Genomic DNA, 15,947 nt, shown 5'->3' on the forward strand with positions numbered 1-15,947 from the left:
ACAAAAGCTATATACATTCATTTACACCTAATTTGATTCGATTGCAGCGCAGCAAGAGCCTTTGGGCATTTTCAGGGTAATTTCACTAACTTTACTTTTAAGCTCCTATCTGGACCAGCCATACATGTTGTATGTTTTTTTTCAGAACAGTCAAGTCTTTCCAGATCTTCCATCATTTGATATGATAATACTTTCAATATCTTGTATTATAAAATTGTAATGTTTTTACATGCATCTCAGCACAAAATGCTGGCAGTAGAGACATTTTTGCAGCTGTGTAGGGAAGACTGTGTGGAAGCTGCAATATCACAACCATAATGGCGTAGAAAAAATATGCACTTAGCGCTGAACATACTGGAGGTGGTAAAGCAGAGTCTTGGATCTTCACTGCCTGCTTGTGCACAGGTGACCTGTGTTCCTCTGTTGATCACAACTTTGGAATCATTGCAATTAAAGGGAATCTGTTTTCTTATTTTTCAAACAATGTGGGATGTACTGTCAGTCCTACGTTGGAGACCACACAGACATTTTCTGTCATTTTAAAACCAGATTACTCTTTGGCACAGGGAGAGACACCTTGAATCAATGCAAAGGTTAAGTTGCAGTAAGCCAACGCTATGAAATGACAGGACTTCATGAGTTATTCAACCGAGAAGCAGGAGATACGGGTGAAGAAATGAGAAAAGATACTATCATACAAAATTGATCCGTCTTCATCATGTTATTGCTTCAGTATGAATGAAATATTTACCAGGCATAACTACAAAGCTCAGGTTCTTCTCTTTCTTGTGATATGATATTAACATATCATTGCTTTGATATGTTAATATCTTTTCAGTGACTGCACTCCATAGATATTACCATATCTATATATTATCATATCTATACCATGAAGAGGTCAGGAGTATTCAAGCAAGACTGAGTGTGGACAAGGACGTACAACTGTATGGTAGCAACAAGTATTAAATCTGATTAAAATTCAAGAGTACTCTTTTTATCGATGACACTTTGTTGAACAAACTACTGACATAGTTGGAAAGGAAAAGTCATATAGTTTCATTTGATATGTGATACACCTCACTGCAAGTGCATCTGTCAGGCTCTAAGGGTTCAGTACACATCTATGACACAGCATGCTTTCCTGCAAAGATCTTGTTATGTAAACAAATGGCACTCAGAAATAATTTTTAGTCAGCTGCCTTGTCAATTAATGATACTGTTCAGGCTGCAGTAAATAAACTTTTATGTCTCAGACTCAAATGTTTCCCATTCAAAGCCTAATTATTAGTCTAATGTGCAACAGCAACTAAAACAGGTTTTTATTGTATCAGGATTATACATAATTAAATGATATGTGGAGCAATATTAGTGTTTTATTCTTGAAATCTAAACAATACAGTAGTCATATAAATGATTGCCATATTGTTTAGATTTTAGATATAGCAATCATATAGTTGATTGCTATATTTTGCCAGTCTTCAGAAAGATGTACTAGTTCCAGTTATCTACAAGCAGTATAATTTTATGGTTGGTTTTTAAATGTTCTTTATCTGCACACTTACATCGAGGCTGTTGCTTTATAGCAGAAAGCAAAAATCTAAGAAAAGCTACAGATGTAAAAATGACCAAGACTTATGGTTATGTTCTAAATGTTTTTTTCTCTCTGCTGTTAAACCCATTAGCCTTCATCAAACCATCATCTTCCTCACCTCATTAGCGCTGTGCACGCTTCTGTGTCGAGCGTCAGTGTTGTTTTCAGAGCTGGCAAAGATAATGGCTTCTTCTCTTAAATAAGCCACAGTATAAGCACAAAAGAGAGAGTGAGGAGGAGAAGTGATAATGTGTTTGTCCCACATTACAAAAGCTTTTAGGAGGAAAATAAATCCACCTCTGTTCCCACCTCCTCCTGCTAACCAACAGCTTTTGTCTTTCTATTTTTCTGTCTTCCTATTGATCAGCTGAAAAGCAATGAGAGCAGACGAATGCAGCTTTCTTCAGCTGAAGACTTTGTGCTTCTAAAAGTGCCATTCTAAGCATCAAGGTTGAATGAAGGTGAAGTGTTGTGCTCATGATGCACGTACATCAGAAATGCATTGCTGATGTGTGCAACCTACACACAGAAAAGGTTGATGCTTCATTTGATCTTGACTGGAGATCCTCAAAGGTCTTAACCGTCTTCCCATGTGTCTTTCCACTGCTGTAAACACTTCTTTAAAAGAGAATTTCCCTTTTAAAAATCCCCAAACCATATTCCCTTCTTTACATGCAGCATATGGGGAATGAATCTCTTTGCTCTGCAGGTGTGCACTTTCAACACTTCTGAAACACACTTATTAAAAGCATTTATTTTTTTGGTTTACAGAGATCTGTGTAGCTTTTGCATCTTCTAGCAACCTGTTTATAGAATCCTCTCTGTCCGCTATTCATTGTGAAATCCAGGTAAAGCCAAGGCCTTGTGGTTCTATTTATACTACAACAGGTATGCATTGTTCTGATGATTACATTGCCTCTCATATCAAACACAGAAAAACACACAAGGCTCCCGTGGATGTTTCTGAGAGGCTTGCTGTAACTATATATAGCAGCTGCAGCACTGTGTCAATGTGATTATTTCCAAGGTGTGACAACACAGTTGGCTAGTGGCACAAGATTTCTGGAGAAGTTAGAACTTCCTGCTGTGTTTTCGCACTATTGAGGGAAAGCTTGTACAAATTAAACTACTTATAGTCCCCTGCACCACTTCTATTACAACTCTTTTAATGATCAATTTTAGAGGCAAGTGGCATGTACAATGTTTGGTGAAGACTTGATGCATAGCTTAAAATTCCACATGGAAGAAACAATTTAAAAACATAAACAAGTGTGGCCTATGTCATTCTCGTCAATATCATCCAATGAATCCATAGACACATCTTCCTTTCATCTACGTCTCAGAGATGCTAAGATATTAGCTAAAACATTTTGTGATATTTGTTAACTCATGGTGGCACCACTGCTACCATGTTTAAGTATGTAAAGCAGTGCCGAATGGGGACACTATCGATCAAATAGAAAATCTTCACTTAAGTTACATTATTACTGTGCAGCTCTATTTATTGAACTTTCCCAGACATGATGAAACATTGAAATCAAAGCTCCCTCATCTCCAGACAGCAGTGTGTGGTTACTAGAAATAGTAAATCTGATCTCATGCAAGTTGCAAAAGGTGTCCCACAAGGCTCAGTGCTGAGGCCTATTCTCTTCACTCTTTGGATGGTTGATACTCTTTCATTATGCTGATGATATTATTTTGTAGCATAACGTGGAGGCCATACATTCGGCTGTTAAATCCCTACAGCACTGCTTTGCTTATTTACAAGTTGGATTGAATAACCATAAATTAGTTCTTAATGCAGATTAAACTAAATTCAACAAAGCCAGGAAAATTATGATAATCTTATTATCTCTACCATGGGGCCAAATGGGTGAGCAAATTAAGAAAGGAAATTGGTTTCTTTAAAACTAATAAAACGTGTTTCCCTCTGCACTGTAATAGGAAGCTTACTGAGACAACTTTCCAATCAGTCTTAGATTATGGTGACATTTTATACATGCGTGCTTCGGCTGAGACTCTCAAACACCCGGACGATGTTTATCACTCTGCACTACGATTTATTACCAGTGACAATTATAATACCCATCACTGTGAGCTGTATACTAAGGTGGGGTGCCCGCCCCTTTGTAAAGCCCTGATTCAATATGCTCAAATGATAAAATTACGCTGCAGGTGCTGGCTGTTCTTACTGAGCCTGGAAAATCCTATTTCACTCACTGAGCAGCTGCAACCTGGAATAACATGCAGAACAATTTAAAGCTTGACTCATTTCTATCTTGAAGGCAATTTAAATCTTTAATTTCATTTTATTTCACTTGCATCTAATCTTGTTTTAGTTGATTGATTTGCTTTCAATTTAATTGCTGTAATTATTCTTAAGGTTTTATTATTTTTTTCATTTGCCTTTAATTTACATTTCTGTGGAAGGCTTTATTTATGTTTTATTCTTGTAAGTTATATTGTTAATGATTGACCTCAGTGTATTTCCCAGTTGATATAAGTTGAAAAGAAAATCTTTTGACTCTTTACATGCACAAATCAATTTCACACATGCATGCATACATCTAAATTTATCATGACGATCTATTATTTGGGGAATCTTGGAGATCTACATGCATCTTATCAAAACAGGCAAAAAGTAATTCTCTCCAAAGACAAGAACACAGTGCCAAGCGTGTGCCCGTCTGAGTGTGCGTTTCTGTCTGGGTGCATGTGCCAGTGTGTCCGTGAGCTCATTTGAGCCTCAAAAGCTCATTCCCTGATTAGGATCTTGGCTGGGAAAAGGGGCCAATATGTCCTTTAACTTGAATGGCCTCCACAAGACACACATGCCTTAACACACACCATCAAGAGCTTCATCGCTCATGCCCCTCATCAGCTTCTCCCGCTTTTCTTTTTTTTTTTGTGATTTCTTTTACTCGCTTTGCCATGTTCTCATCTCCTCTGATCAAAGATAGCGCTGTTGTTATCAGAGATCCTGAGAGCAGTCACTCTCACTTTGTTGACACTCTAATCCATTACTTTTCTTGTAAAGTCCTCTCCTTTCCACTGTATTCAGCCACATCCCATTGTCTTTTCCCCTTCAGCTCATACTTCTGTTGCTCTCTCAAAACATTCCTCATTTCACAGACACTCTCTCCTGATTTCTTTCCAGGAATGTGGAAAGCCACCTTTTTATTTCTGTCTGGCTTTTATACTCTGGAGTTAGGCAAGGCAAGCTCTTAGATTATCATGACAGGTAAACAGAATACTTGGAGCTGTATTAGCATTACAAGGAAACCAGCAACCATGAACAAGACACGTCACCTGCGTTTTCCAACTAACCGTCGGTTGTTTGCAATCGCTGCTCATCTGTATTTGGTAAAAGTGAACACATTAGCTTATGTCATTCTGGAGGATGAGAATTCCAGCTTATGTGCACATTTAGACAGTATATGAAGATAAAAAAAAAATCAAGATTCTTATAGAAACATGTTTACGACATGTCTTGAAATCTGTCAATGCTTTGAACTTACTGCCTACATTAATTTGTTTTTATAGTTGTTTTCTGTCTGCTCAGTGTAAACACAGTCTGCAGTTAAGCCGAACAGTCAATGAATTTTGGTCACATGACTGGCAAGGAGTACAGAATTTTAGTTGTTTTTTTTATTTTTTTATTTTTTTTTTATAGAATCTGCTTAGGTAAGTATTTATTGGGACGTAAAATAAAGTGATTTTGATTAAATAGCTCACTTTTAGGCCTAGATTTAGTTCGTTTACCACCAGAACATCAAGTCACAGCTGAGTAGTTCAAGCACCATTGGAAAGGTGAAAATCTGACAATTCTTTCAGTTTCTATTGCTTCTGCCTCTGATAAATGGTGCAAATTTGGCATTTATAATTAAGGAAACAAGATTTCCAACTCTGCCGGACAGTTTTTGTGGTTCAGAGGGTTAAAAAGTGTTTGACGTGAAAAAAAAAAAAGAGTGAAAAATGGTGGAAATGCCGGAGAGTAACTTACATGCTTCCAGTGGCTGAGCTGCTGTCTGTGGGCAGAGAGCCATTGGAACGTTCCATCTGAGCCAACCTGGGAATTAAACCATCAGCAGTAAAAATTAAAGCATTTAAAATGCAAAAGACCAGCATTAAAAGAATGAGAATCTCAACAGCACAGTCACACATTAATTAAAATCTGAAGCATGTAGTGAAGTCTCAAAACAAATTAAATGACCAAAGTTATGGAAAAATAATAATTTCTGCAGTCACCAATATAATTCTGTTCATGCAGTCTATGTCCTAATATAAAAGCAGTTTTCACTACCATTTTTATTTTTGAGACAGTGTTAAGAGTGTGTGTGGATGTATACATGTGCAGCAGAGATGTGTGATTGTGTGCTGCACATGTGGATGTGGTTTCCTGTTAAAGCAGTCGTGCTCCACACGTCCAAGCCTATATTTACTAAACTCATGCCATATCCTTAATTATGAAATTGAACTATGACAGAATCTGTATGGATGGAGAAAGTATAATTCCAAAGTAAAATCTCATAAATGTCTACATTTCTTTATGCATATCAATAAGCTGCAATATATCTTTAATGCCAGCGTCTGTATTCCAGTTAAAATTGCAATTCACGGGTTCGTGTCTGTGTCATTGTTGATAAAACTATGCAGCCAGACACACTGAGTGAAAGTTAATGGTGTATGGCCAGTGGAAGGTTACAGGCCAGACAGAGCAGTGCTGCATCAGAAGACTTTTCATGATTAAAGCTTTGTGTAGAAGTACACACTGGGTTGTGTTTCGACATGAGTAACCTTTGTACACTTTAGAGAAGATAAGATTTGGGCTGATTGTAAATTAATTTATTGCTAAGATGGGATTTATACAAGCATATTTATGGATCTTAATATTTACTCAGATCTAAAAATAAAAAAATGACAGGATTTCAATCCAAGTGCAGCAGAACATTAGTTTGGTGATGATGTTAATGATCGACTGCAGCTCTCATGCTGTGTGCATGGGTGTGTTGACGTACACAGCAAGATCATTTGAAGCAGGAGGCTGAAAACAGCCATCGGGCCGATCTGTTGCTGCTCTGATCTCAGCAGCAGATCCATAATGTTACAGCCAAAGTGGTGGGCGGCTGCCTGCCTGTCTTCTGAGTTAACTCACCAACCAGACTCTGACAGTCATCTGACATTTAATGTATGCGAACACCGTTTGTCACAAAATAAAAAGCAGACGTGCAACATTAAAACTAGCATTTCATGATTTTTGCTGTTTGCCCTTCACTGGCACCAAAATATCTACTAAACCATAAGACGACATCAGAACCCTTCCACTGTAATCAAGTTTAATCAATAAATAGTGTTTTTCCATCATTTGGAATAATTATGTAGATAATTATTATTCTATATTTATGTGGTGTAATGAGAATGAACTTCCAGACTTTAATGATTGTGATCAGTCGTTCTGGTGCTGTTTGGGCAGGAAGTGGGGAAAAAAACTTTTACTTCTATCATCTGCAAGCAGAATCTTTCGAAGTGACAAAACTGTTCATTTTTCCTTTGTCATTCTCTTTTTTCCTGTTATTGTAATGTCTCGGCTCAATAGAGCAAGTTCAGTTTCCCAAAATAAGCAACAGGACTCTTTGATAGACATTGGCAGGATGTATTTTTGAGCCTAAAGTGTCATTAGAGATGTGTTTCACAGTAATGAAAATAAACAGAAGAAAGACAAAAAAGCCATTCCATTATTTAAAATGTCTGCACCACACAGGCATCTTATGATACTGAATAACATTATTGGTTTTCATTCAACTTCATTTCCATTTACTGCAAATCACATACCTGTATACATTCTGCATTTCTATTGATAGTTTAATAAAAAGCATTATATAGTGTTTTCCCTCGCTTCAAAACAACTACTGTTTCCCATTTATTCCAGGCTTTTAATTTATACAGATTTGATTTGGTTGTCAGATATGCATTTATTGTTGTCCATGTCTGGTTATTGCTGCTTAGTAAAGCATTTTAAAAGGAAGGGGACTGCAACCTTAGGGGTGGAAAAACATTTTTTGTACACAATTATATTCATTGGAAAAAGATCTGCAACAACAATGACTCATTATTCGTAGGAAACAATAAAAAACATGCATAAACACTTGAGTTTTCATTCTATAATGAAGCTCTTCAGCTGTTTCTTAAATGTGCAACATTTAAATGCAGTTAGCAGCTGTTTGTATGTGTGCTTTGTGGCTTCTGAGCTGATGAGATGGTGATGGGAGGATGCAGAGCGTACCTGCTGGCATACTGCTCTATCCTGGAATGGGTGTCATCATGAGAGAGCTGAGGTGACTGGGACAGCCTGGAAATGAATGAGGTAATGGAGATGAATGAGATTCAGCGTGCTCATACAACCTCATTAACACACACAGATTTGCAGGCACATGCGCACACACACACTCATCCACACACAGCCACAACGGCCCTTCACAACATCACCTAGAAAACAAATCGGATGATCCTAAAAAGAGAAATAGGAGAGCAGGATGATCTACGGAGCGGTTGGATGGTTTTTGACAGCCCTGCTGGGATGAGCAACTGAATGCTAGTTGGGTGAGGAGAAGAGGGTGAGGGTGAGGAGACAGTAGGGGAGGGTTTTTTGGTCGCATGTTCAGCCAGTGGATCAGGGAGGCAGGCAGGCAGGCAACATGCAGTGCAGTCACGGTTTTGTTGGAGGGAGGACGTGGGTGAAGGGAGGGAGGCGAGTGAGGAGAGAAGGGAGTGAAGGAGGTGCTGTTTAGAGGCATTCCAGTCGGGAGACAACGTGTTGTTGCTGGTAGTGTAGATACTCACTCATACTGCTCCGGACACATGCTGATGAGGGTGACGGGACTGTAAGAGAATCGGGGGGAGGAAGGGAAGGAGGGATGGAGGGAGAGTAAAGGTACCACAAAACATTTTAGGGTCAAAACCACTCAGTGGGTCAGAGACAAAAACACAGCAGGTGGAGGAAAAAGTGGAAGGAAAAGTGTGTCCAGCTGCTGGCCGACTGAATTCAACACACAGGGAAGGCATGTAAAAGAGTGACTGATTTACACACCATGGTTAAGATTAGCATTTGCGACAAAGGATGTTCTGATCCAATTTCAAGGGCTAGCATCAGGACCGATCGAGGCATTTTGTAACTGATCAAGATCGGCCTGAACCTAAACTTGATTCTTGGTTTGCATCCGCTGTCACATGGGTGTTTTAAAGAAAACACGATGTACGGCAGGAAGCTCAGGATGCATGTTTTGAAAAGTTGTCTAAATCTACAATCAGCGGTTATTAATCAATAGCTTAATTGGTAACATAAACTGAGCCCTGTAGACATTTTTCCTGTGCCGATAATCACTATTTTAGTCAACAGACAAATGATTGCCATTAAGGCCATTAAGCATCACATACGTCTTTGTCATGGTGCCCATCGCTAACTAAACCCTCATAATGTGCTCTGCTTGCTAACATGGAACTGCCCATAGTCCAAGTGACAGTCAGTAAGTATTCTACAAAACATATTCTGATGTGCGTGTAGAGAATACAGGTTTTTGTCCTGTTTTGAAGCTTCTGGAGCCACAGTACATCCTATCCTCTCCACGCTACATTTCAGAAAGCACCCTGCAGGAGCTTTACAGCAATTCAGGTCTCTCTTGAGAATGAGGCCCCCTGTCTCAGTGAGATTACCTGTATAAATAAAGGTTCAATAAAAGAAAAAAAAAAGCTCTCCTACGTAACAGTAAGGAATAGCTTGGACGCAGAAATGCAGTTTTTGTAACTTTAATATACTTGTAGTACGTACTATCTAGAACTATGGAACCAGGCCACAGAAATGAAATATTAAATGACTCGCAAAAAAACACTTGATCAGGACATCCCTACCACTACTTGTGATGTTGTCTAAAATTTGCTTCCAAACAGACTCGTAACACTTGTGTGTGAAAATTTGTGGGTCAGTGAATTTTGAGAAACTCAAATTGGGCAACTGGATTTGTCACTGCAGTGAAATATATGCTGGTTGTGTGTGTGTGTGAAAGTCCACACATACAACAGTGATTCTGCTGCTGTCACACATATTTCAGTAAATTGGTTTTACACTTTCCTCCTACATACAGGACGTTATGGCCCAAATTCATTCCCTTTTCTCATTTATTTCCTGTAGGAGTTACTGAAATAGCATGACGGGAAAAAAACAGTACAGTAGAACCTATTTTCAGGTTCATGTGCTATTGGGTGCAGTGCAGTAGGTTTTATATAAGTAGTACAAAACAGTTAAACAAGCACGCAAAGGAATACTGGTCACAGAGTTTCTCTAAATAAAATATGACAAACCAGACAAAGCTTCTGGTTTTCTAGTCCGCGATAATTGTTGTTATTGAGACGCAGAGCATAAATTCTTATTTGTAAACAAATGGGACACGTTCTTATCTAAAAAATGCTGCTTTCACAGAGGATGCTGGTTAGAAATCGGTAAGATGACATTCTTTCGCCTTGCATGTTTGTTCCCACATTAAAGTGGAAAAATTCAGAGGGAGGCGTGCGGCATGGTGACTATGTTTCTCGCAGCGGGGGGTCCAATGTAGGCACACTTCTGTAGCTGCGAGGAGAATTCAAATTGTAACAGGAGATTCAGACAGAAGAGAGAGAAAAAAAGATCAGGGTCGGTAAGGCAGGCTGAGCTAAGTTCTCAGAGCCACTGCTGCATCTTTTCATGTGCCCTCGCCCACATGTTTGCCCGAAGGTGCAGCCGGTGTGTTCATTTTGTCTTTCAGGAGATGATTGTTATCAACAAAGGTTGATGGCTGTGTAGAGAGCAGATGATCACCCAAATTTGTCCAACTTTTTACTGGTATTGTGCTAAAACTTTGAACAGGCTGAGGCTTATTGCTTTGATGTGAGACTGTTTGCTATTCTATTCATTATGAGAATTTGTTAAAAATAGCTAAAAGCAAGGTTACTACTATAGCTACCTCTGCATTCTGAATTCTGATTTGCATTAACGCACAGGGGGAAAGTCAGACTTAACTGGACATAGAATTCCAAATACAATATCAGGATGACACTAGCAGCATTTTAACAACAACAAAAAAAATTAAAATACCTTGGTTCATCAATAAACATCCACTCACAAGTTATAAAACCTGTATGGAGGGGCATGAAAAAGCTGCATCAAATACTACCAGTTTTAGCTCTTGGACTGCTGTGGTTCCCGCTGGCAACTTTGGAAAACGTGGAACTGCTGACTGAGAAGAATCTGAACGAACTGCTCAAAAAAGTCTACTGTCATCCCTTTGAGTATTTGTCAAAATTGTGCGCTATGTTTCCCCACGCCTCCACCTGTTTGTCTACAGGCAGCTAGAAGGCAGGAAATAAAAGCATATATGTGCAGGTGAGTGTAACACTGACAGATAAACATGAATGCATATGTCTTTTGCATGTGTGTGCACATTTACAAATCGTTTAAGTGGATGTAAGTGACAGAATATGCAGACAGGTGACAAATCAAAGGACAAACAATGAATATGAGGTGATTTAAACTGTTTGGTATTTATCAAAAATTGTCTGAATCACGTCTGCAGCTTCACCAGATCCAAGCTAAACACCTATGGAAGATTTTGAAGTGGCTTGTTAATCTGGATATGCATTCTTCTCAAGGTGTTAGCGTGGGGTGCCAGTGTGAGATTTGATTCATACTCAATAATTGTTTCTTCACTTTTGTCCACTGGCATCAAAAAGCAGCCTGTCTTGGCCAGTGACAATTATTGTGATCTGGATTGAGTATCTACAGCTAAAACTACCTCTTAACCCTCTGAACCCCAAGTAGTCACATTTTTATTTACTGTGGGTTCATTTTTACCTGAATTATACTGTCCTGCACATCTCTGGAAACAGCACAACCATGGCTAGAGGTAGACACGATTCAAAGACACGCAAATGTGTCTGAATCATTAAAACAAGAGTCAATTTTTTGATAATTTATTTTACAAAAACTGGAAAAAAAAAATGTAATCAACACGTACAGCATTTTTCCAAGTGTCCACAAGTGTTACCAGTACTTGAAAACACTACATAGTACAGATATTTTTCTACTTTAGTTTGTTTCCTATCTGCTCTGTGAGAACACAGCCTGCACTTCAAGTAAATAGTCCCTGAATTTTTGTCAGGTGACTGTTGGTGGCAGCTAAATCACTCACAGCTTCTTAGTCATAGAACTAAGCACATAATTCTTTGCTGTTCTTTACAGAATCTGGTGCAAATGGATTATTTTTTGGCAAATTTGTAAATGAGACATTTAGGATAAAGTGATTTTGATGAAATGTTATGATTTGAAGCTTAGATTTGGTTAATTTTCACAATGGAATTGCACGACACAATATCGAAACAAAGAATCATTAAACGTGGAACTTACTTGACACTTATGAGAGCTTTATTCATTTTAAATTAATTTCCAAAGTGTATACACTTACCTATAAAGCAAACGTGCATATATAAAAACTGTACTATTTGCTAATGTAATAATGTCTAAGTTCAAAAACTACTTTGCTGGTCCATACTCTACAGCAAGCTTTTACTTCTTCAATCTGGTACTAAGTTCTCTTTCACCTACTTTGTTTTCCATAACTACAAAAAATTATTCTGTCAAGACTTTATTTTGGGAATAAAAAATGACTTAACAGCTAGTTTTTAAATTCACGTTCAAGGCCATTAACCTCTCTGCAAGGCCTAATGCTGCAGAGATTAGTCTCCTCTATCTGGCTATGTAGCATAAAAAGCAAAAACCAACAGTGAGTGGGAAACCATTAGAATGGTTCTTTCACATTATCAAATATAGCTGTGACGAATCAAAAATCCTATCTGCCGTGAAATGAAGCAAAGATATGAGTGGGAGGTGAGAGTAGGTGGTGTTTTGCTCTCTCAAGGTGGAGAGAAACAGAGTGGGTGGAATTAAGAAAAAGAAATGATGTTACAAGAGTGCAGAAGAGAGAGACAGCGAGTGAGTGCATTAGGGAGGGCAATTATTCAGCAGACAATCTAATTTTCTCTTCTACTGCTACACTACTTTAAAAATTACAACTTTTTAGAACTTCTCTTTGCTAAGATGATCAATGGAGCCTGACAGTGCATTAAAAAGATTTGGACTGATACTTTAAATATGAAGTCTCTTATTACGGTTTAAAACTATAAGCAAAGGAACTGAAATTTGGATACTTCTCTTGTAGCTCGTGCTTTATTTCAGTTTATTTGATTTGTACTGGTTCACACACGCACACATATATTACTATATATACATATTTTACAGTTGAAAAAATGGGAGTAATCATCATCATACTGCAACAAACACGGCAGTCATGTTTTGGTGCTTCCCTAATATGTATTTCTCCTCTTGGTAAGCAGGAGCTTAGCCTTATTCCAATTACAGAAAAGCAGATTTCAATTTAGGTCACAATGTTAATTTTAGTTGCACGTCGACTGCAGAAGCCATTAAACTGTAGCAACACAGGGCTAGATTAAATGTAAGTATTTCTGATTACATGTTTGTACCAGATCTATTAGAGCTTACACTGCAGATAAGTTGTTTTTTAATTATTGTGTACACAAACCTGTGGCAGCACATGGATAGCCCAACAGCTCACAGCAGAAACCTAATGTTGTAAAGGGCCAGAAAAACGATGACCATGAAATAACCCTAAATCTCTCTAAGTCTCCATTCCCTTCTACAATATTTTTAAAAGATCGTTTGTGTTTCGCCTCAATTTCTTCACCTTTTAGAGACATTTATCAGCCAGGCAGCTCAGCAAGAGTCATTTTTCAGAGAGGAAGGGAAGTGAGAGTGGGACGAGGTGGGAGGTGAGGAGGAGGACGAACGGGGATGGGAGGGATGAAAGAGGTCGACCAATCCATCTGAGCAGTGGCTCTGTGCAGCTGGAAGTCCAGGAAAATCTACTGTGAGAGAACAGGCGACTCATCGGGGTGCACGCATGAACATCTCTGAGATGTTGGTACTTTAAAGACGTAAAACTACGTTGTTTACAAGTAAGAGATGCCAGAATGTAGTATTAGGAGTGAATGACTGATGGCATATTCCACAAAAATATTGACGGGCAGAGAAAAGGTGACAACACAGAGATAAAATGTCGAGGAAGCACCACAACGGGTAACAAAGTGTGACAGTCTCTGAGCACAGAGGTAAATGGGCTGGTATTCAAACATGGCTGCAGGGCAGACACACTCATGGGAAGGATGAGGTGCCTGTCTGAGGCATCTGCATAATGTGGGTCTAGTTAAACGGCTCTCCAGGGCGATTTATGGCTGGCAGCTGAAGGGACATAAATCAGACGTAGTCACCAGAGCTGCACACGTAAGATCTACGGTGCAGCGACCACACCTGGATCGAGAGGTAAATAAACACATCAGTGGAGTGGGAAATTAACACTCCCTACATACTGTAACGCAGAGTGCCCAGTATGACAATATCCATAACCTGTGACCTTATGATTTTTTATGACAAAGAGAGAGATTCAAAACTGATCCATCTATCAGTTTTATACGTCAGTTGTATATGTATATGTAAAATGTCTTGTGCTCTTGAGGGGCTTTTTCAAGTCAAAGAAAATACATTTAGAAAATTTTACACTACCTAAAGTGAAAAAAAATTGCAGATCTTACTATTTAGGGGCTATTTTTTTTTTGTTAAAAAGGTGGTGGATTGTCTTTTCTGTTTCTAGTTTCTGAATGTGACAGATCTGAAATTGCTACAGCACCTTTCTAGCCTTGATTTTAATCCTATGCAGATGCGCACATGGACATCTGTGGACACGCATGGCTGTTGTTATTATGCTATTTTTTAGTCCACAGGATGTGCCTACACACAGACAAGTATGGAAACAGATCAAAAAATGCAAGCAGTAAAATATCCATAGTATGTAAGGCCACCTGTGGGCACTTGGGAAAAGGTTTATTCCAGATGTGTATCAATTTTTGTAAAGAAAAGAAAGAAAGACTTTTTTCATGATTCGTGGCCTTGTAATTTTGTTATACTATAAGGAAAACATTTTTCTTTCTATGTTTAGTCATGGTTGTAGGATTTCCATAGCATAGGAGGACTTTATTTTTCATCAAAACTGAGCCAACAAAAAAATGAAAATGTAACAAGCAAAAAACACCCAGAAAATGCTTGGAGTTCAGAGGGTTAACAAACTACAGCTTTGTACTTCAGCCAGTCAGATTTAAGCAGTGCTTTGTTTCAATAACGTACTTAAAGGTTACTTACGTTTCCATGTTGTCACCCTCCAAAACCGTCTGGACTGGTAGGTAGCCGAGCCGTGGGTGCTTGGCAAAGTACTTCTTAGATCGGAATTTGTTCTTCAGCACTTTGGTGAAATCACGCATGTCCTCGCCTGATGTTGTCTGTGAGAGAAAAAAACAGAGATAGAGAGAGAGAAGAGCTGGCTATATATTATTTATTGCAGTGTATATGTTAGTTCATGCATTTCCAGTCTCTTGTGCACACATAATCAGCATAAGCATTTGCATGGAAGAGAATGTGTTTGCTAATTAGATACTTAGCAAAGGTGTTCCTCTTGCACAAGTGGTTTCTGCCACGCAAGCAAACAGCAAATTACCACAAGAGTCTGACCAGAGGGAGAGAAAATCCCTTTGCAGAGGATTCAGACAACCAGCGCTAAACACACAAACACACACACGCAGGCAAACACACAACTCCACAGTTGACAGATATGCGTAAATGAAGAGACTTCATTGAGTTCACTAAGCTTAATGACTAATCCACACAATTTAAGATGGTAGCTTGAGCAAACCAACAGCAATTACGGAACAATTACACTGAGGCTGGAGGAGAATTTATGCATACACACGTGCTTGTGTGTGTGTGTTTTTGTGTAAGCTCCTTCCCGTGTGGCTTAAGAGATGTGTTTTTTTTGCTCTTGTATTGGGTAGATTTTGAAAAGGTAGATAATATAAACACAAAATATTATGAGAGAGAGTGCCAGAGTGAGAATAAGGGGGATAAAATGCAATAAAGATTTTCAGCTGGAACCGAATGAAAATATTGCACTAATATGGTGGGTGCTGGAACGATTGGGCCACCAGGACGCTCTCTATTGTGACATACTGTGACAACTAGAAAAATGTTAATCCCAAAAAAACAACACACCAGTCACAGACCGTCACAGTCAACCAATACAGCAAACTCTCTTAGGAAAGTTCAAAACACTGAAAGTACAGTAATCCATACAGCGCAGTTCAAATTTTGGCGACTTCTATATTACTGATGAACACAGTCACTTCCATAAACATCACAACCTAATAAAAA

At 38.6% G+C, this 15,947-nt stretch overlaps 1 protein-coding gene across 9 annotated transcripts in view; it reads right to left on the minus strand.

Moving 5' to 3' along the window:
• utrn (utrophin) overlaps window positions 1–15,947 on the minus strand; it is a 225,825-nt gene that overhangs the window by 19,189 nt on the left and 190,689 nt on the right. For 7 of the 9 annotated variants that reach the window (XM_023279832.3, XM_023279833.3, XM_023279837.3 and 4 more), the window contains 4 exons: window positions 14,886–15,022; window positions 8,432–8,470; window positions 7,875–7,940; window positions 5,595–5,660 (listed from right to left, as the gene is read on the minus strand). In XM_023279832.3, coding sequence (XP_023135600.2) covers window positions 5,595–5,660; window positions 7,875–7,940; window positions 8,432–8,470; window positions 14,886–15,022 — 308 coding nt within the window. The remainder of the gene's footprint in view (window positions 1–5,594; window positions 5,661–7,874; window positions 7,941–8,431; window positions 8,471–14,885; window positions 15,023–15,947) is intronic. The other 2 variants (XM_023279834.3, XM_023279836.3) reach the window with 2 other exon arrangements.

The sequence above is a fragment of the Amphiprion ocellaris genome, chromosome 12, assembly GCF_022539595.1.
Source record: "Amphiprion ocellaris isolate individual 3 ecotype Okinawa chromosome 12, ASM2253959v1, whole genome shotgun sequence".
Lineage (NCBI taxonomy): Eukaryota > Metazoa > Chordata > Actinopteri > Pomacentridae > Amphiprion > Amphiprion ocellaris.